This window comes from Saccopteryx leptura, chromosome 3, assembly GCF_036850995.1.
Source record: "Saccopteryx leptura isolate mSacLep1 chromosome 3, mSacLep1_pri_phased_curated, whole genome shotgun sequence".
NCBI lineage: Eukaryota > Metazoa > Chordata > Mammalia > Chiroptera > Emballonuridae > Saccopteryx > Saccopteryx leptura.
Genome location: NC_089505.1, coordinates 139,392,421 through 139,420,329, shown reverse-complemented (window position 1 = coordinate 139,420,329; position 27,909 = coordinate 139,392,421). Strand labels below are relative to the sequence as shown.

General features: G+C 42.4%; 1 protein-coding gene and 1 pseudogene across 2 annotated transcripts in view; both read right to left on the bottom strand.

The window, feature by feature from the left end:
- The window catches only part of DNAJC6 (DnaJ heat shock protein family (Hsp40) member C6), a 180,854-nt gene that overhangs the window by 37,145 nt on the left and 115,800 nt on the right, over nucleotides 1-27,909 (bottom strand). For both annotated transcript variants that reach the window (XM_066376488.1, XM_066376489.1), the window contains exons 2-11: nucleotides 22,444-22,594; nucleotides 21,317-21,366; nucleotides 21,064-21,212; nucleotides 7,577-7,699; nucleotides 5,419-5,552; nucleotides 4,652-4,846; nucleotides 3,269-3,386; nucleotides 2,778-2,857; nucleotides 1,570-1,763; nucleotides 1,382-1,462 (exon numbers count right to left, since the gene is read on the bottom strand). In XM_066376488.1, coding sequence (XP_066232585.1) covers nucleotides 1,382-1,462; nucleotides 1,570-1,763; nucleotides 2,778-2,857; nucleotides 3,269-3,386; nucleotides 4,652-4,846; nucleotides 5,419-5,552; nucleotides 7,577-7,699; nucleotides 21,064-21,212; nucleotides 21,317-21,366; nucleotides 22,444-22,594 — 1,275 coding nt within the window. The remainder of the gene's footprint in view (nucleotides 1-1,381; nucleotides 1,463-1,569; nucleotides 1,764-2,777; nucleotides 2,858-3,268; nucleotides 3,387-4,651; nucleotides 4,847-5,418; nucleotides 5,553-7,576; nucleotides 7,700-21,063; nucleotides 21,213-21,316; nucleotides 21,367-22,443; nucleotides 22,595-27,909) is intronic.
- LOC136401838 (U4 spliceosomal RNA) lies at nucleotides 7,954-8,067 on the bottom strand (annotated as a pseudogene).

Genomic DNA, 27,909 nt, shown 5'->3' with positions numbered 1-27,909 from the left:
TGTGGTGGTGGTGGTGGTGGTTACTGGTCTTATTTCTGAATGTAAGCCTTTCAATTCAAAGAAATTCTATGAACAATTTTTTTTCAACAAACACAGAAAATTCTATGCAGGCAATGGGAATACTGTCTTATGTTCACACAAGTAAGGAAGGTGTGAAAACTACAATTCCAATTTTACTTAATTCCATTAAGAAAATCGTAAGCAGACCATTGCCAAAGTCAGTTTCCTACCCATTTCATAGAGGAAATTCTTACTATTTAATTTTACATTGAATCTTACAGTTAAGTTTAGCAAACCCTAAAGCAAGGATTGAGACAGTACAGGGACTTGGGCCTGGGGCCGAAGGAATGCCAGAGAGCCAGAAGGTCCACCAGATAAGATAACCACAACCAGCCCTCCACTTCCTTGCTGATGTGGAAACCACTCTTCCACATGCGCAGTCGATCAAGGTTTGACCTCTATACAACCTTCCTTGGGTGGCAGTAGTGAGCAACACCGCCATCTGGCCCTCATGAAGCAGGTACAGAGATCACGCTAAGCAACTCAAGGGAATAAGGAAGTGATCCTATCCCAACAGAAAACATCCATGGCTTGCCCAACTTTTACACATGCCCACTTTTTCCAGAATCTATTAAAAACAACCCAACAAAGCCACTCAGGGAGCCAGTCGGGAACCCTGTCCTCACGTGTGCTGTCTGCCACACACCTGACATGAGTCCAGTAAAAACTGTCTGGAAATATCTTAGGTGGTTCCTTTTGATTTCCATCTTGGGGAACCCAAGGACCTCACCCAGTAACAGGATGGCAGATGGGTTCTGATTAGAATGCCAATGCCAGTCTACTACTGATGGCTACAATTTGAAGTATTGTTAAAAAGATTCTGACACTTAAAAAGATACTCTGATGAAGCCCAACTTCTGCCATGGTTGTTAAAGCACAGTGTATGGGCAAGATGTTTGCATTCCCTACACCAGAGGAAGCCCAGCTCTGCCCTGCTAATGGATAGGGTCCTCTTGGGGAATCCCAGATTTTATGTTTTTAGAATATTTAGCTGAGGATGGGAGAGAGAGTTAATTTGTGTGTCTGTCAGCAGCATAAAGGGAGACCGTAAAAAAATATCATGCTTATTTGAAAACCCGGTAAAAACGTGATCCAAAATATTACATACAGAGAAAAGGTAGCATTCAGCTCAAAATAGTCTTTTGATTGTGGACTTGAAAGTAGGAAAGCTGCCTGATTTCCTACTTTCAAAGAAGTAGGAAGGTGGATTGACTTCTAAGTGCTGCTTTACTTTAGGCGGCTCTGGAACTAAATATCTTTATGAAGGAACCATGTGACCTAATCACTCAACCATGTAACTTAAAGAAATGCTTGGAAGTACCTTGCCAACAGAGAGTGGAAAAGAAGCCGCCATGCCCAAAGTGCCTGGGGTTGTCTGGAGGGATCTCTATTGGAGCCTGTCCTGCAAGATAAAAGGCCATGCAGAGTCAAGGAAACATGGGAGACAAGTCAACATGATAAATAACACAGAGGCTTCGTGCTGCAAATAAAACCATCAGTGACCCATACCTCCTAAGACCAGAGTATCTTGATGCTCCTGGTGAGAAGAGAAGAGGATGCTGGGATTGACATCTTTTGTGCAGTAATGTTCCCATGGTGGGGTTAAGTCTACCACTTTGTCATGGGGCTGGATTTCCACATCCAGAGTCACCTGAAATAGCTGAGGATACTTTTCTGGTACATCACATGCATCCAACTCAGGCCTAAAGAGGAAAGTAAAAGAGTAAGCTGAGTGAAAAACAATGGAACCAGTGTGAAGCTCACCACAGAAACCACTAAAGGTTGACTCCTAGGGTAACTCTGAGACTCATTTCCAGGGAAAAAACGATCATTAACCAGATACGTTACTTTACTGGTCTGAACCTCAGTTTCCTCCTCTAGAGAAAAGAGGAGAATAATGCCTACCCAAAGCATCTGGATACTACTACATGTAAAAGCATTCTAGAAAACAGGGGTCAGACATGCAGTCAATATATACCACCATGGCCAAATCAGTTATTAAAATAGTGACACAGACCCAGGGCTACCACACTGAGCTCTTGAATGTCAACCTCTACCCTGACCCAGCAACTCCCATCTGTTCACCCTTTCTTCAGCCGCTCCCCTGAGATCTCTAGACCAGTGGTTTTCAATTGCTGGTCTGCCAGAAATTTTGTGCCGGTCCATAAAAGAGTTAACCACCTTGATGCTATATGAAGATTATACACATTTCATGCTGGTCTGGTCCGGCACATAATTTCTGGCAGACCGGCACCAGTCTGTGGACCAGTGGTTAAAAACCTCTGCTCTAGATCACACTATAATACAGCAACTAAGGGTTAATATCTGATGCAAGGGGTTTCCCAGAACCCTGCTTCAATACTATGGCCTGGAATCCATGCTGAAGGACCAATGCTCATATCATATTACTGATGAAACCGCCACCCCTGTTGAAAAATACAAATGGATATACAGACACAAAGGGTCAGGGCATTGACACTTTGTTCTTTCTTATTCCTTCAGTTGGAATTTTATGCCTTTCTATTTGAAGCCCTTTGAACCACTTGTGTTTTCAAGACAAATCAAAACTCCAGCCTCGCTGCACTGCTAAGCTACGCTCAACAGTTCTGCGCAGACTCAGGGCTGCTGCCGCACAGCACCGAGGAGCCCTGAGCGCCGGCTCCCAGCACTTCACCGCTGTTTGGATTGAAAAGGGTTTCCGCCCAAGCGGCACTCACTTGGTGAACTTTAACACTGTTGTTTCCAGTGGTATAAACCCAGTATGAAACTGAAGCTGGAATATCTGAGTGCAGGTCACCTAAAAATACACGAGAGCAGCACATTACAATCAATCAGTGAAAAGGGACTCAGATCAGAAGATTATATTCTGGGGACCCATGTGCCTCCAACTGCTTCTAAGTCTCAACCTCCGTTTACTATGCATATTAAGCAGCCTCCCCACTTGGAACTGGCCTAGCTTCCTGGCACAAAAGGCAGAAGCCTCTAGAGAGCAAGGTTTGCTGGAAGTTCCAGGGTTGCTGCCTTCTAGCAAAGTCACCTGGGCAAGTCCTAACCTCTCTGGTCTCAGTTCCCTCCCCTGACAAGTGCGGGAGATGGACGTATGCAATCTTAAAGGCTCCCTCTGATTCTAAAACCCTAAGCCCAAAGTGATGTAAAAGGAAGACTAAAGGCTCAGAGGAGCTCATGTGTGATTCTTCCTGAAACCCACCTTGGCCTGTAGCCGGCTCCCGATGGTCGATCTCAGGTGATACATGGAAACCACCACATCTCCTTGCACGGTGATGCTCAAGGGAATGAAGATTTTCCCATCCTGGACACGGTATTCTCTTTAAAAAGAGACAAACACATACATGAAAGAGAACCCAGTTTGGTATAATCACTAGGTAGTCCTCTGTGGCTCTGGCCAGGGGACCTGTCTGCCCAGGCCTGGACCCAGGAACCATTTCCTGTCTAGAGCAAAGTAGAAGCACAGCCCGTGCCAGCTGGATGCCGACTGGTTCTGCCAAGGGATGGCGTTGGTCTGGTGCCACGGCCTCTCTCCCCATCCCATTCAGACTTCTAGGTAAATAATCGCCCGTCTCTAGTCGCAGATCTCATTTCTTTCAAATATATGCAACCCTGATGTAGCTGCCTTTCTCAAACTTTAAATTAACGTAAAAACAGAGAGGGAACCAAGAGTCCCACTGCGATCAGTACAGAGCAATGAAGTGCTCTGTGCGGGTCTTGGGTACTACAGTATCCTTCAAATTCAGTGTGCTCCAAACCAGTTTCAATTCATGTTACCATCCACTCCCTGCTCTCCCCACCTCCTACAAACTCCCACAGGCAGCTGCTCTTTCTTCTAGATCAATGATGTCTTTCATTACACCACTATCTACCTAGTTATTCACTTAGAAACTGCATTCATCCCTGACTCTTCCAACATGCTCACCAAATCCCATCAAGGTCATCCCTTTTTATTTATTTTTTATTTTTTTATAATTTTTTTTATTTTTATTACAGATTCAGAGAGTCAGAGAGAGGGATAGACAGGGTCAGACAGATAGGAATGGAGAGATGAGAAGCATCAATCATCAGTTTTTCATTGCGGCTCCTTAGTTGTTCATTGATTGATTACTTTCTCATATGTGCCTTGACCGCGGGCCTTCAGCAGACTGAGTGACCCCTTGCTTGAGCCAGCGACCTTGGGTCCAAACTGGTGAGCTTTGCTCAAACCAAATGAGCCTGCACTCAAGCTGGCGACCTCAGGGTCTCAAACCTGGGTCCTCCGCATCCCAGTCCGACACTCTATCCACTGCGCCACCGCCTAGTCAGGCAAGGTCATCCCTTTTTAAAACATCCAGGTCCTCCGTCCCACACCAGTGTCTTAGCCCATGTTACAGCTCACGTCTGCCCCTTAGCTTGTGTCACCATTTGAAAGGGGGGGCTATGACATGCCTTGATTTAGTTGTTCTTTTCAATGGTTACCAACTATAACAAACATTTTTTTTTATATCAGTCATTTCAGAATGACACAGTCCTCATAAGCAGAACATGATCCAATATACAGAAGAATTGAGTAGTTCACAAGAAGTGAAGTATCATGACTTACTTCATTCGTTCGAAATCTGCCCAGGTTGTGTAGATTTTGGTTTCTCCAATAAGCACATCACAGTAAGGGCGACATCCGTTTCTCTGCTTGTTAAAAAAGGGGACTGGACTGACAGTGATCGCTTTAATTGTGAGAGGCTTGAAGTGAGGACGGTAGGGCTTGTCCGCCAGGAGGTCACACATGTAGCCCAAGTACCTGAAACAGAAGACTGCTATTCCGTGGCGCCCACCACACCAGAAGGAAGGAGCCACAGGTCTCTGCCATGATGTTTGTTTGTGTGAATTACTAACAATACAAAATTACTATGTTAATGTCTTTAACATAAATTAGCACAAGAGAATGGAACCAATAATTGAGGATAGCTTTAACCTAGTGACCCGGCTATACTCCCCCAAAGAACTGATAAGTGGGGATTTATTTACTTGATCTTAGCCAAAAGGCCAAAAGTGATAAAGGGGTATTTATTAAATGAAAACGCTTATGCGGACCTTTAGACTAGCTTAATATTTGAACATCTAATCCTCTTTGAGCTAGCAAATTAAATTTATCAATTTAAGACTGGCACTGGAAAACTTTTAAAATTTTATCATCAGAAGCACTTTTAATCCAAAAAAAAAAAAGAGTAAGGAGATGTCATTTAAATAAGAGAAAGGAAAAAACTGTGACTAAAGAGAAGATAAGCCAATTATCTAAAAAGAAATTTTTTTTTAAGGACTTGATACCAATTTGATCATGGTCGCATCTACCCTGCATCAAGCTTACTTTACCTCCTGTGAGACGGTGAAAGTCCAATTCCTGGTCGTTTTGCATATAACAATCGAACCGCTGGGCCAGGGGTAGAGTAGAGATTACAGAAAATGAACATAGCACCAACCAGAATAGACGATGCTGCCCGTCCATCCTGCCAAAGAAATCACATCAACTTGTCATGAACACTCACCACGAAGAACGGCTGTACTTACCATTAAAAGAGCCCTCACAGAGAATTTCACTGCTCTGTACTGATTGCGGTTGGACTTTTTATTCCCTCTGTCTCTCTTTTTACCATTAATAATATACATCCTATTGGTTCTGTTTCGCTGAGGAACCCTAACTAATACACAATCCCCGCGAATCTTTCTCATTTGATATTGCATTTTAAGAGACATCATTTGGTGTACTTCCTCTGAACAAGACTCCAGTTTTAAAACAACCACCTCAAATATGTTGCCCAGATATGAAATGCAAGCTATTAGAAGTAAAAAGAAGAAAAAAACATTCTGCTTTTTTCCCTCTTAGCCAACTGACTCTCAAGAAGAAGGAAAAGAATCATCAAGTAAGATCCGAGTAAAAATATATATACCCTAGAGTTTAAAGAAGCAATGAAGGTTTCCAATATTTATGCTCAGATTCCACTTGTGTGTTCATTTATTTATGTTGCCAACCACTCATTCGAATCTTTCATATCTGGGGAACAAAGGTGAAGAAGACATAGTTCTTGCCTGTGAGATGCTCATAGTCTAGTGGGACAACAGGCAGTTCACTAATAATGATGCAGGGCCTTAAATGCCACAGAAGGCATTTAGATATACAGTGGGAATGTCCATATTGTAAAAACACTCAAAACCAACAAAAAGATCTTACTGAAAGTTGAATTTTAAACAACAGATAAGAGGCCTCCAGAAAAAGAACTAGAGAAAGAGATTCGATAAAGTCAGTGGTCAGAGAAAAGTCTCAGTCCCATGGGAAATTGCTGGAAAATATAGTCAATATTTCATGGGACTACTTACAAGGGCATAGGGGTAATAATTATGTATGAGATCAGATGGGTACTAGATCTACCAAGGTGATCACTATGTAAGTTATATAAACCTCTAATCACTATGTCGTACACCTAAAACTAATATAATATTGTATGTCAACTGTAATTGAAAAAATAAAAAAGTATTTTAAAAAAGTAAGAGCCTGACTAGGCAGTGGCACAGTGGTTATGCAAATGACCAGTGGCACAGTTTCGGACTGGGACACAGAGGACCTAGGTTTGAAACCCCAAAGTTGCTTGAGCATGTGCTCACCAGCTTGACCACAGGGTTGCTGGCTTGAGCATGGAATCATAGACATGACCCCATGGTTGCTGGCTTGAAGCCCAAGGTCACTGGCTTGAGCAAAAGGTCACTGGCTCAGCTGGAGCCCCCCAGTGGAGACATGTATGAGAAAGCAATCAATGAACAACTAAGGTGCCACAACAAAAAATTAATGCTTCTCATTTCTCTCCCTTCCTGTCTGCCTGTCCCTCTCTCTGCCAAAAAGAAAAAAAAATGTAAGAAAAAATAAACATTTCAATGTGTTTATGGCAACTTGACTCAGACAAGCTCAATGGCATTTTTGCAGCACCTTAGTTATTCATTGATTGCTTTCTTATACTGGTTCCAGCTGAATCAGTGACCCCTTGCTCAGGCCAGCGACCTTGGGCTTCAAGCCAGGGACCTTGGGATCATATCTATGATCCCACATTCAAGCTGGCAACCCCATGCTTAAGCTGGTGAACCCCAGCTCAAACCAGCGACCTCGGGGTTCCAAACCTGGGTCCTGAGCATCTCAGGTCAACATTCTATTCACCGCGCCACCACTTGGTCAGACGCTCAATGGCAGTTTTACCTGCGTACCCATGGCTCATTTCTACCTCTTTAAAATACTTAGTACAGAAGCCCTGATGATATGGGCTGTGTACATACCTGCCTCTTCCACTATACTCAAATTTTAAGGCAAAAATAATAAACTCATTCCTCATTTCATATCCCTCAGATCACCTGATGCCTAAGTAGGAGCACAATAAATGATAATTCAACTTAAATGTTACCTGCTCATCAGTCTGCATAGGGCCACCTGAATTTGGCTAAATTACACCAAACAACCACAATGACAACAACAATAGAGGTTACTCACCAAGCAGTGGACAACGCAAACGTTTTTGGGATTCTGCAGTAGCCAGTTATACATATTCCGACACACAGCAAAGAGGTTGTGCAGACTGGGGGCCTGCCTAATGGGCCAGCTGCATTCCGAAACCTAAGGGAATACAGCAAAAGGAAGTGAATTCCCCTCGCGACTTCCCCTCCACCAACAGGTCTTACCCCGAACAACTGCTTCTGGAAGCGACACTTTATCCTCTTTTAACAGAGCCTGGAACAGTTGAGAATGGTTCAAAAACAGAAAGAAGAGCCATTTAATCCAGCAATTCTTTTCATTAAAAAATTGTGTTTCAGTAAGGGTATGAAAACACATTTTAAAATACATTTTAAATTCAGGAGACCATTTAAAACTACATTTTGAATTTTTAAAAATTCTGTGAGGTAAACCAAAATTTTATTTCATTAAGCAATAATTATGTCTCAGATATACTTCATTGGCTATAATACTACCCACTGCACAAAGCTGCGAATTTAATTTCTGTTAAGTATAAAATGCTTTGATCTGATGACTAGATGTTTAATTATAGGTTTATCTTACATAAAAAGTGCAGCAGAGTGAACCAAACCTTGTTCAGGGTTCCTTCTTACTTACTTCTTCCTCTTTTAATGAAGGGACCCACATCCATGGGGCCGACCTTCAGCATTTTTATTCATCTAACACATTATAGAGCACCGACTACGTTCCAAGACCTCTGCTTGGCTCTAATCTGTACAGCAATCATTTAAGATAGGTATTGATATGATCCCATTTTGTAGATGAGAAGACTGAGTCTCAGTGGGTGTCCTGTCTGAAATCACACTGCTGGTCAATACGAGCCCTGCAACTTGGCTTCTGAATATAAATCATTGTGCTACAACGGTATTCTGGTTGAGATTATTATTTCCCTCAAAATACTAGGCATCAGCCTCAACTGATTAGATATTCACTGATTTAAATAACAAATAATAAAGAGAAGCTTAGACTTGGGCAAACTTTGTAAACTTCTTTTTACTTTTTTATTCAATTTATTGGGGTGGCATTAGTTAATAAAATTATATACAAGCCTTTCTTCATAAAACATGGTAAATGATACCTACATGCCTACCCGACAGGATTGTGGGTACTAATAAGAATGTATTTCAACAGCTTAGCTCAGTATCTGACATACACAAAGTGATGAATATGTAGCTATTATTACATTACTGTATCAGGTAACTGCCAGTGCAAAAGCCCTGAGGTCAGACAAAACCAAAAATGTAAAAAATGAATGAAACCCTGTATGACAAGAGTATAGACCCAAGGAGGTCAGATCATACATACAAGTCCTTGTTAGGAGCTGGGAAAAGTATTTAAGAGAAAGAGTGACTCTTAAATCTGCATTTTCCAAAGAATTCTCAAGATCCAGTATGGGGAATGGATATGGATGATGAGAGTAGTCAAGGAGACCAGTGAGGCAGCTGAGGAGTCTAAGTAGGAGATGGTGGTGGCTTAGGCTCAGATGAGTAGCAATGGGGTGCAAGAAAAACTTGAGGGATTAAGAGATAAAGAGGAAGCAGAATACCTCCACATAAGACTGACTGATCACAAGGTGTCAGTGCATGAGTGTGGAGGTATGTACTTGAGAGAGAGATGGGGGAGAAAGAGTCACGGATGACTCTGGGTTCCCAGCATGAATGGCAGGATAAAATGATGGGAACAGGTGCCATTTGCTGACATAGGGAATTCTGGAGCAAGAGCAGGTTTTGTGTGGATGGTGTCAGAGAAGGTGCTCTGCAACACTACTACCGCTGGCCTAAGAAAACTCAAATGTCTTGAATTCCTAATGTTTAACAGCAGGGCAAGGGAAGTAGGCGCAATCTGGTTTGTCCTTTTCTGTTAACAAGATAATAACCACTCAAAAAAACAAATGGTAAATAATGTGCAGACTCTGTAAAGCTGACTTCTAAAGGCAAACACATGATGCTTTTCTCTCTGGGGCTGCCAAGAAAGCTCATTCTTTTTGGTTAATTTGTAACTGTTTTTATACATGATGATTACAGGGTAGTGACAGGGAACTTTTCTTGTTACCAGTTTTCTACACTTTTGGGAATGAGAGATGTGGTTTATTGAACAGAGTAGCTAAAACACTTGACATAGATAGCTACTGAACAATGCAGTCACCCAGTATTGGACCTTTATTGATATAAAGTCCATAGCACGCTGTCCCTTTTACCCAATATGATTCAGGAATGTTTCTGGCCCATTTTTTTATCCCTCAAATAAAGGCCTCACTGATATGATATACTGACTAAAAAATAATAATTGGCAAGATAAATTTTTGCCATCAGATGAATTACAAAATGTACATTTATACAAGCCACTTCCTGTCTGCAGTGTTTTTTCTTCCCTGATAAAATCCCTATCCATCCTTCAAAACCCAAGTTCAAGTGCTCTCTTATCTCTGACAATTTCTCCTCTGAGTTTTGTTTTGTTTTTAATTTTTCCTTTGATTTTACAGAGAGGCAAGGTGGGGGGATAAGGAAGAGACAGAAGGGGGGGAGAGAGAGAAAGAGAGAGAGAGAGAGAGAGAAAAGCATCAACTCACAGTTCCATTTAGTTGTGCCCTCACTGATTGCTTCCTGTGCGCGCCCTGATGGGGATCAAAGCCCCGGCCTTGGCGGGTGCTCTATCCACTGAGCAACCTGGGCAGGGCCTCTGACAGTTTCTTTAACACACCCACAGGCAGAAATAGTCAACTTATTTATCTTTGTACCAGGCCCTTGTCCATTTTCATCAATTACAGCATTTATCAGTAGAGCATCACGAGTAAGCCCAGAGGCTGGGCTTTCACCTTGGCCTTATCCCAGGGCAAGTTATTAACCTCTCTAAGCCTTAATTCTCTTATGTATAAAGTGAAACTGGACATTACAAGACTGTTGTGAGAATTTAGTAGCATAACTACGTAAACAGGGTAAGTGCCAGCTTATCGTCAAGCTATATTCAGATTAACTGTTTTTGTCTGTCTCCCCTCTTGACATGAAACTCCATGAGAAGGGAAACCAGAACTTGCTCATTTTTACAACCCAAATCCAGTGCGCATGTGCTAGCTGAATGGCAGGTGCTCAGTAGGTATTTGCTGAGTGAATGAATGAGCGAAAGAATGTATCTCATTTGGCAATCTCCTCTTGTAATAAGATTTGTCTATATGTACCGTATTTGGATGAGAAAACAGGTGAATCAATTTTGTTGTTTTTATTTATTTATTTTAGTGAGAGAGGACAGGAAGGAGAGAGAGAGAGAGAGACTGGAATATCCAGCTGCTCCTAAATGGGCCCTGACCGTGAATCAAACCAGCAACCTCTGTTCTTCCAGACAATAATCTAACCAACTGAGCTATCTGGCCAGGGCAATTTTGTTGCTTTTTTAGATCACAATTTCGCAAAAGTGTAGAAAATTTGTTTCCCCGGGCAATATTTTTAAACCTTTAGAAACTGTATATAACCCACACAAACACTGTATCAGTATCTATGAATCTCAGCTAAAAGTTGGTTAAATTGTTCTTAGCACAATAGGCTAATAGCTCCAGAAGAATTAAATCAATCAAGTAAATAATATTAATTTAAAGTGTTCTATAATTACATATTTACTTGATACATAATTATACATCACTAAGCAAACATACAATTAGAATTTTTTAAAAGCATGTGCTCTGTCTAAAGGGGAAACAACATTAAGGCATAAACAAACCCAAAACATTAAAAAGGATCCAGTCACTGCAAGCTATTTTCTCTCTCTCTCTCTCTTTCTCTCTCTTTGGGGTTCATACTTTCATGCGTAAGTGACTTAGGGCAAGTGACACTTCACTATGCCTGTCTGCAGTCCCTTTAAACACTTCCTGGAGCCGCAGAGCATCAGAGAGCGCCATATGGATTCCAAGGCTGCCATGACATCACCCAGTGGGAAAAGAAACCAAAACAGAACCCAAGCTGGATGCCATTCAATTTTCATCTGTCTGTCACCCTAAGCATGAGATAAAACGGCACAAGCATCCCATCTGCTGAGCATAAAAGCAAAAAGGAGAGAGCCGCATCCAGTGTTTTCAGAATCTGAAGCCATTTTTGGAGGACAGAGGTATTTCAGTCTATCATTTGTTGTGGCATTGTATTATTATCAGTGTTAGCCATGGCTACTACTTACTGAATGCTTACTCTCACACAGACACTGCTATCAAAATTTATTTCTTAAGCAAACCTCCAGGAAAATGTTCTGAGTACTTGTGAGCTAGGTACTCTTATTGTCATCCCGATTTCATATAGGAGAAAACTGAGTCTCAGTTGCGGTACAGTAACCTACCCAGGAAGAGAAACAGCTGAGGGATGAACTGAGGGTAACTTCTAAAGTTTAAAATTTGTGTATATTATATAAATTTTACCTCAATAAAAATAGTAAATTTGTGTGCTTTTTATTATACCACATTGTCCGATGGATATTTACTATGATTCCATCTTAACATTTGTGGGGCTCATGTAATGGCCATAGTTTATCACAGTTAAAACATTCAATTCACCAAAGCTTACAGAGCTACAGAGTGGGGAGCTGTGGCCTCCTGGCTCCCAGGCCAGGGATTTCTTCCTATCGCATTATTTCCTGTCCCTACACTGATGCATGGTGGCAGAGGGAAAGATTAGCCTAACCTGTGGTGGTGCAGTGGATAAAAGTGTCGACCTGGAATGCTGAGGTCGCCGGTTTGAAGCCGTGGGCTTGCCTGGTCAAGGTACATGTGGGAGTTGATGCTTCCTGCTTCTCTTCCCTTTCTCCTTCCCTGCCTCTCTGTCTGTCTCTCTCCTCTCTAAAATGAATAAATAAAATCTTAAAAAAGAAAAAAAGTGGAAAGATGAAGGATCCCTTCTCTATAACCAAGCCCCTTCATCAACCAGAAAACCAAAGCAGAAACAAGGGGAGCTTTGCTGAACTTGGGAAGGAAAAAGAAAAAGAAGGTTCACCTGCAAACAACCACGACCTCTTAAAGAAGCCCAAGTTGATAATATATTTTCCAAAAATCAAGTTCCCAAAAGAAGAAGAAATCCTACAAGATCATGAAGTTTGGAAAGTCAAAATGAAGAAAGAGTTTAAAAGAATCAACTGGGTTTAATTTTCCTGTGCTACTAACAGGGTACCTTCCTTCCTGGTTGGGCAGAGGGAGAAGGAGGCTCAAAGTGGCACCAGAATAGCATTATTCAAAACCCTAACACTTAGGAGCCAGGCTAGATTGAGTGGCCCTTCACCCAGTTTTCCATTTATTGACAACAGCATAGTATGTAACACAGTGGTTCCTGATATTCTGGGGCAGAGCTATAAACATCTGTGCGGAAACTGAACCAGTGTACTCGCATGTACAGTGTTTATTTGGGGGATGCTGAAGAAAGAGTGTGTGTATAGACAACGGGGGTGATTATAGAACGTAGTGTATTGAATGCCACTGTTTTCTATGCTTAAGAATGGTTAAAATGACATCTTTAGGTTATGCATATTTTTCCACAATAATAATTTAAAAAATGAAGTGGAAGCAGATGCTTAAACTCTCTGAAGCCCATTGGTGGATCTAAATACACAGCAGACGCCTGCCTTTTTAACTCTGATTAAGAACATCTAGTTTAGTAGATGCATCTCATAAGTTTCCAAGACTTCATTGTCAACATCAGAACTTTTGATTTCCTTAAGGTGGGTACTGGCTAAGAAAAATACAAAAGCTGACCTTCAGTGCCTCCTCTGCAGTTCTGCACAGATATTCTCACACTGCACTTCGAATGTAGGACTATCTGCCATGAGCTGATTTGAGTTGAATCTTCTGCTAAAACTGAGACTAAACAAAATCTCATTTTAACTTTCAAATGCTAAGAAAACTGCTTTTTGATTTTTGCATATGATTCCTGTCAACCCATTTGGGTTTTAAGCATAAAATCGAATCAATATATAGAATGATACCCCTAAGGAAATAAGTTCTTCCGAGAAACAGCCTGTCTTGCCACCACCCAACCCCATATGCCCAAACACACATCTCACAATAAAAATGTAAAGTGACTGAGTGACTAAGTTCAGGTGTTTTTTTCTATGTGTTTATAAAAAAAAAAAAAAAATTCTATTTTATTTTTGTAACAACCCTGTGAAAACCTAACCAGGTGGTGGCACAGTGGATAGAGCGTCGGACTGGGATGCAGAGGACCCAGGTTCGAAACCCCGAGGCCGCCAGCTTGAGCACAGGCTCATCTGGTTTGAGCAAAAGCTCACCAGCTTGCACCCACGGTTGCTGGCTCCAGCAAGGGGTCACTCGGTCTGCTGAGGGCCCACGATCAAGACACATGTGAGAAATCAATCAATGAACAACTAAGGTGCCGCAACGAAAAACTGATGATTGATGCTTCTCATCTCTCTCCGTTCCTGTCTGTCTGTCCCTATCTATCCCTCTCTCTGACTCTCTGTCTCTGTATAAAAAAAACAAAACAACAAAAAACAAAACAAAACAAAAAACCCGGCCCTGGCCGGTTCACTCGGTGGTAGAGCGTTGGCCTGGCGTGTGGAAGTCCCGGCTTCGATTCCCGGCCAGGGCACACAGGAGAGGCACCCATCTGCTTCTCCACCCCTCCCCCTCTCCTTCCTCTCTGTCTCTCTCTTCCCCTCCCGCAGCCGAGGCTCCATTGGAGCAAAGTTGGCCTGGACACTGAGGATGTCTCTATGGCCTCTGCCCCAGGCGCTAGAGTGGCTCTGGTCATGATAGAGCGACACCTGGGATGGGCAGAGTATCGCTCCCTGGTGGGTTTGCCGGGTGGATCCCGGTCGGGCACATGTGGGAGTCTGTCTGACAGCCTCCCCATTTCCAGCTTCAGAAAAAAAACCAAAAAAACAAACAAAAAAAAAACCCTGTGAAGGCAGCACCACGTGAGCCTGTTCACAGGAGACCATAGGCAGAAAGCTAAAGTCACTTGCTCTTTATTATTATTATTATTATTATTATTGATTTTAATTTACTGTTTACATAGATTCTAGTGTCCCCACAAATGCGTTCCCCCATTCCCCTTCCCCCCTGTTCCCCTCAACATCCCCTTTGCCCCCATCCCCACAATGCCCTCCCCCCTTCCCTCCAGGATTATCTCATCCTCTCATCCCCTTGCCTCTGTCGGCTTCCCCTCTGGTCCCTTTGATCCCTCCTCTGTCTCAATTCCATTCCTCAGTTCACATTGTTCATTGGATTCCTCAAATGAGTGAGGTCATATGATATTTTTCTTTCTCTGCTTGGCTTATTTCACTTAACATAATAGTTTCCAGGTCAATCCATGTTGTTGCAAAAGGTAAGATTTCCTTCTTTTTCATGGCCCCATAGTATTCCATTGTATATATGTACCACTGCTTTTTAATCCACTCGTCCACTGACGGGCACTTGCGCTGTTTCCAGATCTTCGCTATTGTGAACAATGCTGCCATAAACATGGGGGTGCATTTTTTCTTTTGAATCAGTGATGTGGTGTTCTTTGGATATATTCCTAAAAGTGGGAGGGCTGGGTCAAAAGGAGTTCCATTTTAATTTTTTGAGGAATCTCCATACTGTTTTCCACAGTGGCTGCACCAGTCTGCATTCCCACCAGCAGTGCAGGAGGGTTCCCTTTTCTCCACATCGTCGCCAGCACTTATTCTGTGTTGTTTTATTAATGAGTGCCATTCTGGCTGGTGTGAGGTGATATCTCATTGTGGTTTTAATTAGCATTTCTCTAATGATTAATGATGTTGAGCATTTTTTCATCTGTCTATTGGCCATCTGTATGTCCTCTTTGGAGAAGGGCCTATTCATTTCTTTTGCCCATTTTTGATTGGATTATCTTCTTGGTGTTGAGTTTTACAAGTTCTTTATAAATTTGGGTTATTAACCCCTTATCAGATGTATTGTAGAATATGTTCTCCCATTGTGTAGTTTGTCTTTTTATTCTGTTCTTATTGTCTTTAGCTGTGCAAAAGCGTTTTAGTTTGATATAGTCCCATTTGTTTATCCTGTCTTTTATTTCACTTGCCTGTGGAGATAAATCAGCAAATATATTGCTGCAAGAGATGTCGGAGAGCTTACTGCCTATGTTTTATTCTAAGATGCTTATGGTTTCACGGCTTACATTTAAGTCTTTTATGCATTATGAGTTTATTTTTGTAACTGGTATAAGTTGGTGGTCTAGTTTCATTTTTTTGCAGGTAGCTGTCCAATTTTCCCAACACCATTTGTTAAAGAGACTGTATGCTCTTACCTCCTTTGTCAAATATCAATTGTCCATAAAGGTGTGGGTTTATTTCTGGGTTCTCTGTTCTGTTCCATTGATCTATATGCCTGCTCTTATGCCAGTACCAAGCTGTTTTGAGTACAATGGCCTTGTAGTATAACTTGATATCAGGAAGTGTAATACTACTTTATTCTTCTTTTTCAAGTTTGCTGAGGCTATTCCTGTTCTTTTTTGGTTTCATATAAATTTTTGGAATATTTGTTCTATATCTTTGAAGTATGTCATTGGTATATTAATAGGAATTGCATTGAATTTATAAATAGCTTTGGGTAATATAGACATTTTAATGATGTTTATTCTTCCTATCCACAAACATGGTATATGCTCCCACTTGTTTGTATCTTTCTTGAGTTCTTTTATCAATGTTTTATAATTTTCTGAGTACAAGTCTTTAACCTCCTTAAATTTACTCTTAGGTACTTTTTTGTTGTTGTTGCAATAGTAAAGGGGATTGTTTTCTTAAGTCCTCTTTCAGACAGTTCATTGTTGGTGTATAAAAATGCCTCTGATTTCTGAATATTAATTTTATATCCTGCCACCTTGCTGAATTCATTTATCAGGTCCAGTAGTTTTTTGACTGAGACTTTAGGGTTTTCTATGTATAGTATCATATCATCAGCAAATAATGATAGTTTTACTTCTTATTTTCCAATTTGGATGTCTTTTATTTCTTCTTCTTGTCTGATTGCTGTGGCTAGGACTTCCAGAACTATATTGAATAAGAGTGGTGAAAGGGAGCACCCCTGCCTTGTTCCTGATCTTAAGGGAATTGCTTTTAATTTTTGCCCATTGAGTATGATGTTGGCTGCGGGTTTGTCATAGATGGCCTTTATCATGTTGAGGTATGTTCCCTGTCTGAATTCAGGTTTTAAGGCACGGAGATAAAGACAGAGCTGGACTCCAGTGAGTCTATAAATAAAGCCATCCAGCTGTTTAGTCTTTTCCAATACTGGTATTGATAGAACACTCTGCCATACACACTTATTTAAAATAATATTTAATTGCAGATCCAGCTCTCCGCTGACCTAGAAGGAGGAAGATGTGGTTCTAGTCTTTCTGGACTGGAAGATGAGAAGCAACAGAATTTTGTAATGCAACAATGAGATACACATCAATTCACAGTGGTTAGAGAAAGGATTAGGAGCTTGACAAGAGACACATCAAAAACAGAGCCAAGATGAAATACTAAGGCTTTGGGACTGTGTACCTGATATGCAACTGAGGATTGTGGGATCTACACCAGAGGGTCTAGTCCCATTCTGCAGAGTTCTGGGACTATCTATGAATGGCAAAGAATGTTAGGCAATCATGTGTTTTTGAAAGAATTGGAAAAGCCTTGTGGAAATCCTCCTCTTAGTGAAGATAGGCTAACAAAGAAGGGGTGGGAGCTGTGTGGCAATGGCTGGCTTTTTAGGGAGAGGGAGCCGCTCATGTAAAGAGACAGGGTGTGTCCCCTGGTTGGCGCATGGGGTTTTCTGGGCATGGAGAGCAGTGGAAGATGAGGCTGGAGAGGTAGGCAGAGGCCAGAGCGTGAAGAATCTCCTAAGACACATTCTACAATTTGCATGGAAAAGCAAGATGCTCACACCTTTCCCCTATACAAGACCTAATCATGCTTCAAGATCCAGCTCTCACTGATGTCTCCCTTCATTAATCTCCCTCAGGAGGTACTACAAATTATTTGTTTTTAGAATGTCCTGGGTTCTCTCTCCAACTAGGCTTAAGTGCCTTGAGAACAAGAACTAAATACTGGTTTTATATCTACGTGTTTAACAGTCCTTGACACATTCATTCATCTGAGAAACTTTATTTGCTACTTTCTCAGTAACAAATAAAATAAGCATGCTTCCTGTCCTTTTAGGGCATGAGAGAGCCACTGGTGGTAGATGTAACTCAATATGTGATTCCTGGTTCCTTGGTAAGATGGGTAAGACTGGCCACAAAATATGTAGTTACACTGATAGATACATTTCTTTAAATATCTTAGTAGTGGGCCCTGGCTGGTTGGCTCAGTGGTAGAGCGTCGACCTGGCGTGCAGAAGTCCCGGGTTCGATTCCCGGCCAGGGCACACAGGAGAAGCGCCCATTTGCTTCTCCACCCCTCCCCCTCTCCTTCCTCTCTGTCTCTCTCTTCCCCTCCCACAGCCAAGGCTCCATTGGAGCAAAGTTGGCCCAGGCGCTGAGGATGGCTCTGTGGCCTCTGCCTCAGGTGCTAGAATGGCTCTGGTTGCAACAGAGCGACGCCTCAGATGGGCAGAGCATCACCCCCTAGTGGGCGTGCCGGGTGGATCCCGGTTGGGCGCATGCAGAAGTCTGTCTGACTGCCTCCCCATTTCCAACTTCAGAAAAATACAAAAAAAAAAATCTTAATAGTGACCGCTTTTATAAATACTACCCAAGGAGACATCTTCATATGTATGAATGCTTCTATAATGACATTATATCTCTATTCACTTTCAGAAGAAAAATGTTCCAGACTGTTACAGACCTTTCAAGATCAAATGAAACTTCTATACCCACATTTTATTTGACATCAATTCAGTTGCTCTGAATTAGGTAATAGATAGAATAGGATTTGGAAGGGCAGTTAGTTACAGGAAATTTGAGGGAGCTGCATTTAAAATCTTCATTTTAGAGCCCTGGCTGGGTGGTCGGTTGGTTGCAGTGCTGTCCTAATATGCCAAGGTTGCAGGTTCAATCCCCAGTCAGGGCACATACAAGAATCAACCAATGAATGCATAAAGAAGTGTAACAACAAATCAATGTTTCTCTCTCTCTCTTCCTGTCTCTAAAATCAATCAATAACATTTTTAAAATAAAAATAAATAAAAATCTCTATTATAGAATGCCAATTTAGACCAAATCACTTCAGAATGGTTTCATCAGTGCTTTCAAATCGGTCCCCAGGGCAACAGAGTAGCACCCAAGAAGTTGTTAGCAATGCAATTTTTTATTTTTGAGGGAGAAAGAAAGACAGACAGACAGGAAAGGAGAGAGATGAGAAGCATCAACTCATAGTTTATTCATTTTAATTGTTCATTGATTGCTTCTCATGTGTCTTGATGGGGCTGGGGGGGGGGACTTCAGATGAACCTGTGACCCCTTACTCAAGCTAGCAACCTTGAGCTTCAAGCCAGTGACCTTTTAGGCTCAAGCCAGTGACCATGGGATAATGTTGATGATCCCACATTCAAACTGGTAACCCCGTGCTCAAGCTAGATGAGCCCCAGGCTCAAGCCGGTGACCTCGGGGTTTAAAACCTAGGACCCCGGTGTCCCAGGTCAACATTCTCTCTACTGTGCCACCACTGGTCAGGCTAACAATACAGATTTTCACAGCACCTGTGGCCAGCCGAATCAGCAATGCTGGGCCTGGGTGTTTAACAAACCCCCTGGTGATTCTTAATGTACAGTAAAGTTTGAGAACCACTGGGTTACCTCTTGCCTACTTGGGGAACACTGAGAAAAAACAGTCCTTAACAAAACCCTCCCTTATCATATTGAACATCAGGGCAGGAATCTGAGAGTGCATACAGATCAACCTTCTGGAAACTGAGGCTCAGAGATTATCAGTGACAACGGAAACTGGAGCAAAACGTGTTCTGGCATCAGAGCTGAGATCCTAGACACACCGCATAGAGAACCAGCTACCATTTTACGTATTTAAAATCAAGTTTCACTTTAAAAGGATTTAATGTATGGAAAACCCTTTCTATGTATTAAAAGACCCAGATGTATCTGCAGAAACAATCATATATAAAGGCTAGGTCAATATATCTGAAGATGTTCTTGAGAGAAAGCCTTATATCGAGAACATAGTGATAGGAGACGAGACTTCAGGTGGTTAAGCATACAATGCAATCTACAGATGAAGTATTATAAAGTTGTATGTACACTGAAACTTATATAATATTATTAACTAATGTTACCCCAATAAATGTAATTAAAAAAAATTTAGTGGCCAGAAATATCAGACTTGACTTTAGATTCAAACCAAAGCCAGCTCTCATAACTCCTGGACTAGGAATACTTCCCAGCCTAGTTCCAAAAGGTCCTTAAGAGGACAATCCAGCTTTTCCAGGTAATCCAGTCAGTTTAGGGTAAAAGTTAACAACTAAGAACACAAGCCTTAGGCCACTTACTAGCTGTGTGGTCTTGAGCAAGTTATCTCACCTCTTTGTGCCTCAGTATCTCCATCTACCTCAGAGGACTGTTGAGAGAATTTAAAGAGACACTGCAATGTCAAGTTCCCAGCACAGTATACAAGCAGTAGAAGTGTTGGCTTCTGCTCGCATTACTATTAATATTAGTATTACTAAGCATACAGTGTAGACCAGTGGTAGTCAACCTGGTCCCTACCGCCCACTAGTGGGCATTCCAGCTTTCATGGTGGGCGGTAGCAGAGCAACCAAAGTATAAATAAAAAGATAGATTTAACTATAGTAAGTTGTTTTATAAAGATTTATTCTGTAAAACTTAGCGAAAATCTGACATAAAGTACTTGGTAAGTAATTATTATTATATGCTTTAACTTGCTGTAACTCTGCTTTATAAATTTTAAAAAGTAAAGCTACTTCCCTACTTTATAAATCACCATTACTGCGGAACCAGTGGGCGGTTAGAAAATTTTGCTACTAACAGAGATACAAGAGTGGCCGTTAGGTATAAAAACGTTGACTACCGCTGGTGTAGACTGTTTAAGGGCTATCTTCACTTAGGAAAGAAGCATTTTTACTGAACGTCAGAAAGCTATTTCCATGAACACTAGTGTGTCTGTTACGGGTCTAGCTACACGGCCTCATCATAACGTCCAAGTAGCAATAAGGAAGGGTTAAAGGCATAATTAGTGTTATAGTATAAAGGTGGCCAAATGCCTTATGTAGAAGTTCAACCTCCAACCGAGCCTCAGTAACGCACCCTAACAACTGACCAACCAACCACAACAGATTAGAGGCCCTAACTTACATGGTATTTCATTGACAGATAAACTTTCCTACAATTATCTTTGCCCCCCCCAAAAAAAATTCCACCTTAAAGTCTAATAAATATTTTTTATGGCTAGAAATGTCCAGAGTATAGTTTTTCAGATTCATGTGCTATAGGGCAAAGGCTTTGAGGATAGCTCTTAAAAGGAGAAATACCATTATGTCTTCAACCATGCGATCCTAGAGCTAAAATTCCTTACCCTGCTGTGAAACTTGGCAGTTCGATAAGACTTTGGTGACAGATTGTACACCGTGTAGTGGTCAAGATGTCTGGAATCCAAAAAGCTTCGAATGTCATCAACCTGATTCCTGAATCCTATGTCAACATTGTCCAGAGGAAAGGACATCACTAGGAGGGTCACACAGAAAGAAAATAGGTTAAACAGATCTGCTGTTGTGATGAACAGCAATTGAAAGCTGAGTCTGAGCAATTAATGAACGAGAGAAACTTACCAATAATTCTGGAGGTAACATAAGTGAAGTCTAAATCTCCCTTTGTGTAGCTAAAAGCAAGACAAGAAAGGGCACTCATAAAATGACCCAAATATGCCAGGATCCTCTCTCTCAATCACTTGCCCATCGGCGCCTGGAAGGTTTCCCTCTGGTTGGCATGTTTTGCCTTCCCTCTAATAAGGGAGCATTGTTGAGAGAAGACAGCCCACACCCTAAGGAGCTGAAATCTACCACTCCAATCGCTGCACCCCAATAGCCTTTACAAACAGATGCCCGCTATGAACAGAAGCTACTCAGAAAACAACGCTTATTTGTTAACGATGACTGTTGCAGGCTCTCTGCCTACAGGGAAATATCCCCATAGGTGTCAGCAGCTAGGGGCAGGGGAGGAAGTGATGGAGAAAAAACAAAGGACATCCTTTTCTGCCAACCAGGCCCAAGTTGGGGACTGGAGGTAAGGGATAAATTTTACTCTTGAACAAAGATTAAAATGTTGATTAACGTACTGGACTTGATATTAGAATTTCTGATTTAAAACTGCACATTGTAACTTAAAGTGACCCTAAAACTTCCTAATACGTAAGAATAAAAAAAAAGAAAAACTTCATATGCTCTGCTTAGAAAAGTTTTCATACAGTGGAAAGGTATAAAACTTCCCCCACTAAATAAATTTTAAAGGGCTCTTAAGATACAAAAACAAAATTATTTTTTGATTGAAATCCTTTAGGTATGCTCATTCAGACTGCATAAACATGATTTATCTCATTTAATGCCTACATACCCCAAGGCACAAATCCTACCAGGATATAAAAATAAAACTCAGAGAAGTTATAAATTGCCTTGGGTCACAGGGTTAACAAGGCAGATAATGCATTAGAACCCAGGATGTTGGATTCAAAAGTCAGGGAAGGCAACCCACTGTATTCCTATGTACCAAGGAGCTAAGTCCTCTCAGCTTGTGCTTGTAACTTCTGAAGGACTCTACTTGATGGCTTCATGACATTACCACGTTAATCAGATCCCATGAAATTACATTACAAAACTGACAATCTTTGAGCCAGACAAGCAGTTGGCAGGTAACCAATGGCACAGAAGGCCAGTAAGTCAACCAGGAAGAACACACTTACCTGGTAACAGATTGTATAACTCTGGAAGATGTGTCTTTTAGGGTGTCTTTCAAGTTGTCCTTCAGGTTGCTGAAGAGCCTCCCTGCTCCTCCTTTCACCATGTCAAACAGGCCTCCCCCATAGCTGGGCTCCATGTCTGGAGACGAGGCACCTGCCAACGAAAAGCAGAAAAGGAGGTGATGGCAGAGACTACACAGAATACCAACCCTCTTTGTTCCTAAACCACACGCAGACCATCTTCGGTGGTCTGGGGCAGAGGTTTCTGGGAGTTACATCCTGCTCTCAGCTTACTGACTATGGGGAAACAGCCGTGTTAGGCTTGCTCGCAGGTTTACTGGCTACAAGCCCTTTGTGCAGTTAGTGCAGGAGCATGTGACAGCACTATTGTAAGGATATGAGCACTTCCCCTCGGGGCGATGAGAGCAGATGCACCCCGCCACTGAGAGGTACGGTTTGTTTCCTGATCCCTTGCCCTCCACCGACAAAAGCAGGTTTTCCTCTTCCTTTGTTTATTTTCTTTTCTTTTCTTTCTTCTTTTGGCTTGCCCGTCTTTGCGAGCCTCCAATAAATTGGTATGGCTTAGTTTTCTGGCTCCTCAGTTCCTTTATTGTCTGCCCGAATCCCATGGGAACCTGCATGGCCAGGGCCACCGGCCTTACACTGACTCAGGGTTACAGCTTGGCCGCTGGTCCTGAGATCAGGGCAGGTCCCAGGAACAGCCACCGCCAGTGCAGCACAATCCATTCTGTCACAGATTCCAACTCAACACTTGAAATGGCATCTAGTCTCAATATCAAATACACACCAAATTTCAAAGACAGTGGAGAAAAGAACATAAAATATTGCTATAGTTTTTACACTGGTTACAGGTTGAAATGACAGTATTTTGGATATGTTGAATTAAATAGATTATATCATTAAATTATTCCACTTGTGCTTTTTAACTTTTTTTTTTTTAATTTTTTTTTTTTTCTGTATTTTTCTGAAGCCGGAAACGGGGAGAGACAGTCAGACAGACTCCCGCATGCGCCCAACCGGGATCCACCCGGCACGCCCACCAGGAGGCGACGCTCTGCCCACCAGGGGGCGATGCTCTGCCCCTCCAGGGTGTCCCTCTGTTGCGACCAGAGCCACTCTAGTGCCTGGGGCAGAGGCCAAGGAGCCATCCCCAGCGCCCGGGCCATCTTTGCTCCAGTGGAGCCTAGGCTGCGGGAGGGGAAGAGAGAGACAGAGAGGAAGGAGAGGGGGAGGGGTGGAGAAGCAGATGGGTGCTTCTCCTGTGTGCCCTGGCCGGGAATCGAACCCAGGACTTCTGCACGCCAGGCCGACGCTCTACCACTGAGCCAACCAGCCAGGGCCCCTTTTAACTTTTTTAATGCGGATACTGGAAAATTTAAAATGAAACAGGTGGCCCGCATTTCATGTCTGTTGGACGATGCTGCTCCAGGAAGAGCAGCGGGCAGCTTATAAGTGAGTCCAGGGGTCACCTCTGCCCTTTGATGGAGTGGACTGTGTTGGAAGACCCATTCCATGGTTCTCCCTCAAAATAATAGTTCACCTCATTCATGGAAAACATCTCCTGAATGCCCTCTATGACAGCTTTTAGGCCTGAGGATGCATGGTGGTCAATAGTGTTATATGTCAAGTATCTCAGGTTCTCCTCCCTTCCAGCTTCATAAACTTGTACCTGCTGGGCCCCTTGTAGTTAGTTCAGAGTTTATCAGCCCTGGCACTATTAACATTAGGGGCCAAATACTTCTTCAGTGGGGACGGGGGCTGCCCTGTGCACTGTGAGGTATTTAGCAGCTTCCCTGGCCTCTATCCACGAGATAGCACCAGTATGCCTACTGCATAGGAAACAGTTAAGCGAGTGCACATAAATCCATTAGCATAGTTCCTAATACTGTATAGCTAGGGTTAACAGACTGTAGCTACACTACTTTTATGCACTAAAACTTATACTGTTAGATATTATTCTAAGTATTTTACCTATACTCACTCATTTAACCCATAACATATCTATGAGGTAGGAAATATTATTCTATTTTACAGAGCAGAAACTTGTCTAAGGGTATACAGCTATTAAGTAAATGGCAGAGTTGGCATTTGAGCCCTAGGCAACCTTTCCAACCACATCCCTTATTTATTCTTTAATATTTATACTATCTTGAATTTAATGTGGAGCATTCCAAACAATTTCTTTAAACTTGTATTACATGTGTAGGTATCCATAGGTAATATATTAATATTGTTCTCCATGCTTTCAAACTATATATAAATGGTTTTCTGTTTGCAATTTTATTTTATTTTTTTACTGATGTTGGGCAAACAAGTGTGTTCGGCTTGCTCATTTGCACTGTGCCTGATTGGTGCACAAGCACAGGGCAGCACCACATGTGTATAGTCTATGTAAGGCTGCAGGTGTTTGCCTCCAGGGTGGCAGATCGTAGATTGTGGATTGCCTGTCACCATTGGGAGGGGCCATTTTTCCTATTGTTTGCCAGAAAAGGGTCCCCCCACCCCAGGCCTGTTTGCTCAGAAGCCCTGAGAGAGAGAATTGGTTTTCCCTGCCTGCTTGCTCGTCCACTGTTGTGAGACACTAATAAACTGAATGGCCCACCATCCTCCGGCTCCACAGTTCCTTTACCGTCTGCCTGAATCCAACGGGGACCTGCAAGGCCATGTCCCTCGACCTCACAACTCACCATTGTTTAATACAACTCACCATTGTTTAAAATTCACCTATGCTGGTACCACATGAAACTTTATCTCCCTTAGAGTATGCATCCATTACACACTAAGGTTGGACACTAAAGTTACACACTATGATGGACAATAAAATTGTTTGTTAAAACAATGCAGTTAGCCCTGGCCGGTTGGCTTAGTGGTAGAGCGTCGGCCTGGCGTGCAGAAGTCCTGGGTTCGATTCCCAGCCAGGGAACACAGGAGAGGCGCCCATCTGCTTCTCCACCCCTCCCCCTCTCCTTCCTCTCTGTCTCTCTCTTCCCCTCCTGCAGCCGAGGCTCCACTGGAGCAAAGATGGCCCGGGCGCTGGGGATGGCTCCTCGGCTTCTGCCCCAGGCGCTAGAGTGGCTCTGGTCGCAACAGAGCGACGCCCCGGAGGGGCAGAGCATCACCCCCTGGTGGGCAGAGCATTGCCCCCTGGTGGGCATGCTGGGTGGATCCCGGTCGGGCGCATGCGGGAGTCTGTCTGACTGTCTCTCCCCATTTACGGCTTCAGAAAAATACAGAAAAAAAAAAAAAAAAGGCTGAAAAACAATGCAGTTATATACACATCGACTTGATTACATATGGAAGATTCTCTCTAAGTTATACCTAAGAGTGACATTTGCTAGTAGATAGAATATGTACTTCTTCAAATTTCTAGATATTGTCAAATCATTTTCCAAAGTAGTCATGTCAGTCCAAATTCCTACTAGTAGTGTATATGAGCGCCCTCACTCTACAAGTATTAATTTGATATTGTAAGACTTTAAAATTTTTACAAATTTGGTGAATATGAAGCAATAATCTCATTCTGCTCTTATTTTGTGATTTCCCCAATTACTAGTAAGGTGGCATATCTTTTATTGTATTTATTGGTCAAGCGACTGTATTATACATTATACTTGAGGTACCTCACACACTCCTACATGCAATTTAGATGCTCATACCTTTACCTAAGTTTATATGTTAACTGTTCCATTCTGATCACAAGAGCCACTGCTGCCTCAGTCACCATTCAATATCTATTTGAAAAGGAGGCTCTATTTGAAATCACAAAGAGCAGTCAATGCTGATGAATAAACGAATGCATGGTACAGACGAACACCAATAATGTCTACCACATACTGAGCTTTCCTATGCATCAGGAACTCCATTTGGACTTTTATGTCAGTATAATTTCACAGAGTGGGAGAGAGGAAGAGTGTTTATCATACCCATTTCAATTTTTTTTTCTTCTTTTCCAAGCGAGAGTAGGAGAAATAGAAAGACAAACTCCTGCATGTGCCCAGACTGGGACCCACCCAGCAACCCCCATCTGGGACTGATGCTCTGCCCATCTCGGGCCATGCTCTCAACCAAGCTATTTTTAGCCCCTGAGGTGAAGGCTCCACAAAGCCATTCTCAGAACCAATCAAGCCATGGCTGCGGGAGGGGGGGAGGGGGAGAGAGAGAGAGAGAGATAGAAAGAAAGAGAGAAGGTGGAGGGGAAGGGGTGAAGAAGCAGATGGGCACTTCTCCTGTGTGCCCTGACCAGGAATCGAACATGAGACATCCACACACCAGGGCAATGCTATACCACTCAGCCAACCAGCCAGAGCCATACCTATTTTATAGATGAAGAAACGGAGGCTGAAAGAGAGGTAAGTAATTCACCCCAAACCTCAGCTAACCAGCAGCAGATTCCAAAGCCTGCACTCTGTTCACCATTTCATACTAATCTACAGTTCCACATCAATTTACAATTCTTTTTTTTTTCTTCCTAGCACCAGGAAAAAAGATCAACTCACAATTCTAACAGCTGCAATTAGGATGACTCTCACCTGCCTTAGACAGAGCCCTCCCTCCTGTGTCCTTTCATCTGGCGGCTCTCAGCAGCAGATGTCCCTTAACAAGCACTCTCGTACATCACTGCACCTGTCAGACTAACCACACCAGTCTTTCCTGTAGTCGGCCTGAGCTTCCATCGTCCCCACTGCTTCATGGCCCTGAATAAAATGCCAGGAACTGGTCTGTTGGGCAGCTCCACAGATGACAGCTAAAGCTACAAATCTGAGAATGTTCTCTTGGGTTCTGTTCCCCTATGATATAGGGCACATTATCTTCCTTTAAACACACCCCATATAAAAAACTGTATCATAATTTCATTTTAAACATAGCAAGAATAGAGCAGTACAAAATGTTTACAATTCTCCCGTTCCCATCGCACATTACCACTCCAGCCTGAATACCCTTCTGATATATTGTTTTAAGAGATGACACTGGATTGATTACCCAGACCTCTCTCCAGCTCTCAGAACTTCAAGGCACCAACCTATTAAAAGATAGAAATAGCCTCGATTATCTAAGAATCAGGTTCTTGCTATCATCCAGAGCCCTGGAAACCTGCAGAAACCAGAACTACTGGTCAGAGTACATCTGTGAGCTTCATATTCCCAAATTATAGGTCAAGCCAGCCAGGACACACAAAAGAGCAAATGGGGTGTTATCTGATTTTGGCTTAATGGTCCTTTCAAGTAGGGATTCTGGCTCTCCTGATGAGCAATATGAAGGCCAAAAGCACAGATTCTCCAAAGGATACTTGCAGCTCAGCTAGTTGAGAGAAGGGGCAGAGAAGTTTCAAAACATGACACAACAAAGAGGGAAACGCCACAGCCAGAAAGTGCTGCAAAAGAAGAACAATGACTATAGATCCAGAGTCAACAAACTGCAGCCCGTGGGCCAATTCTAGTTAGTTCACTG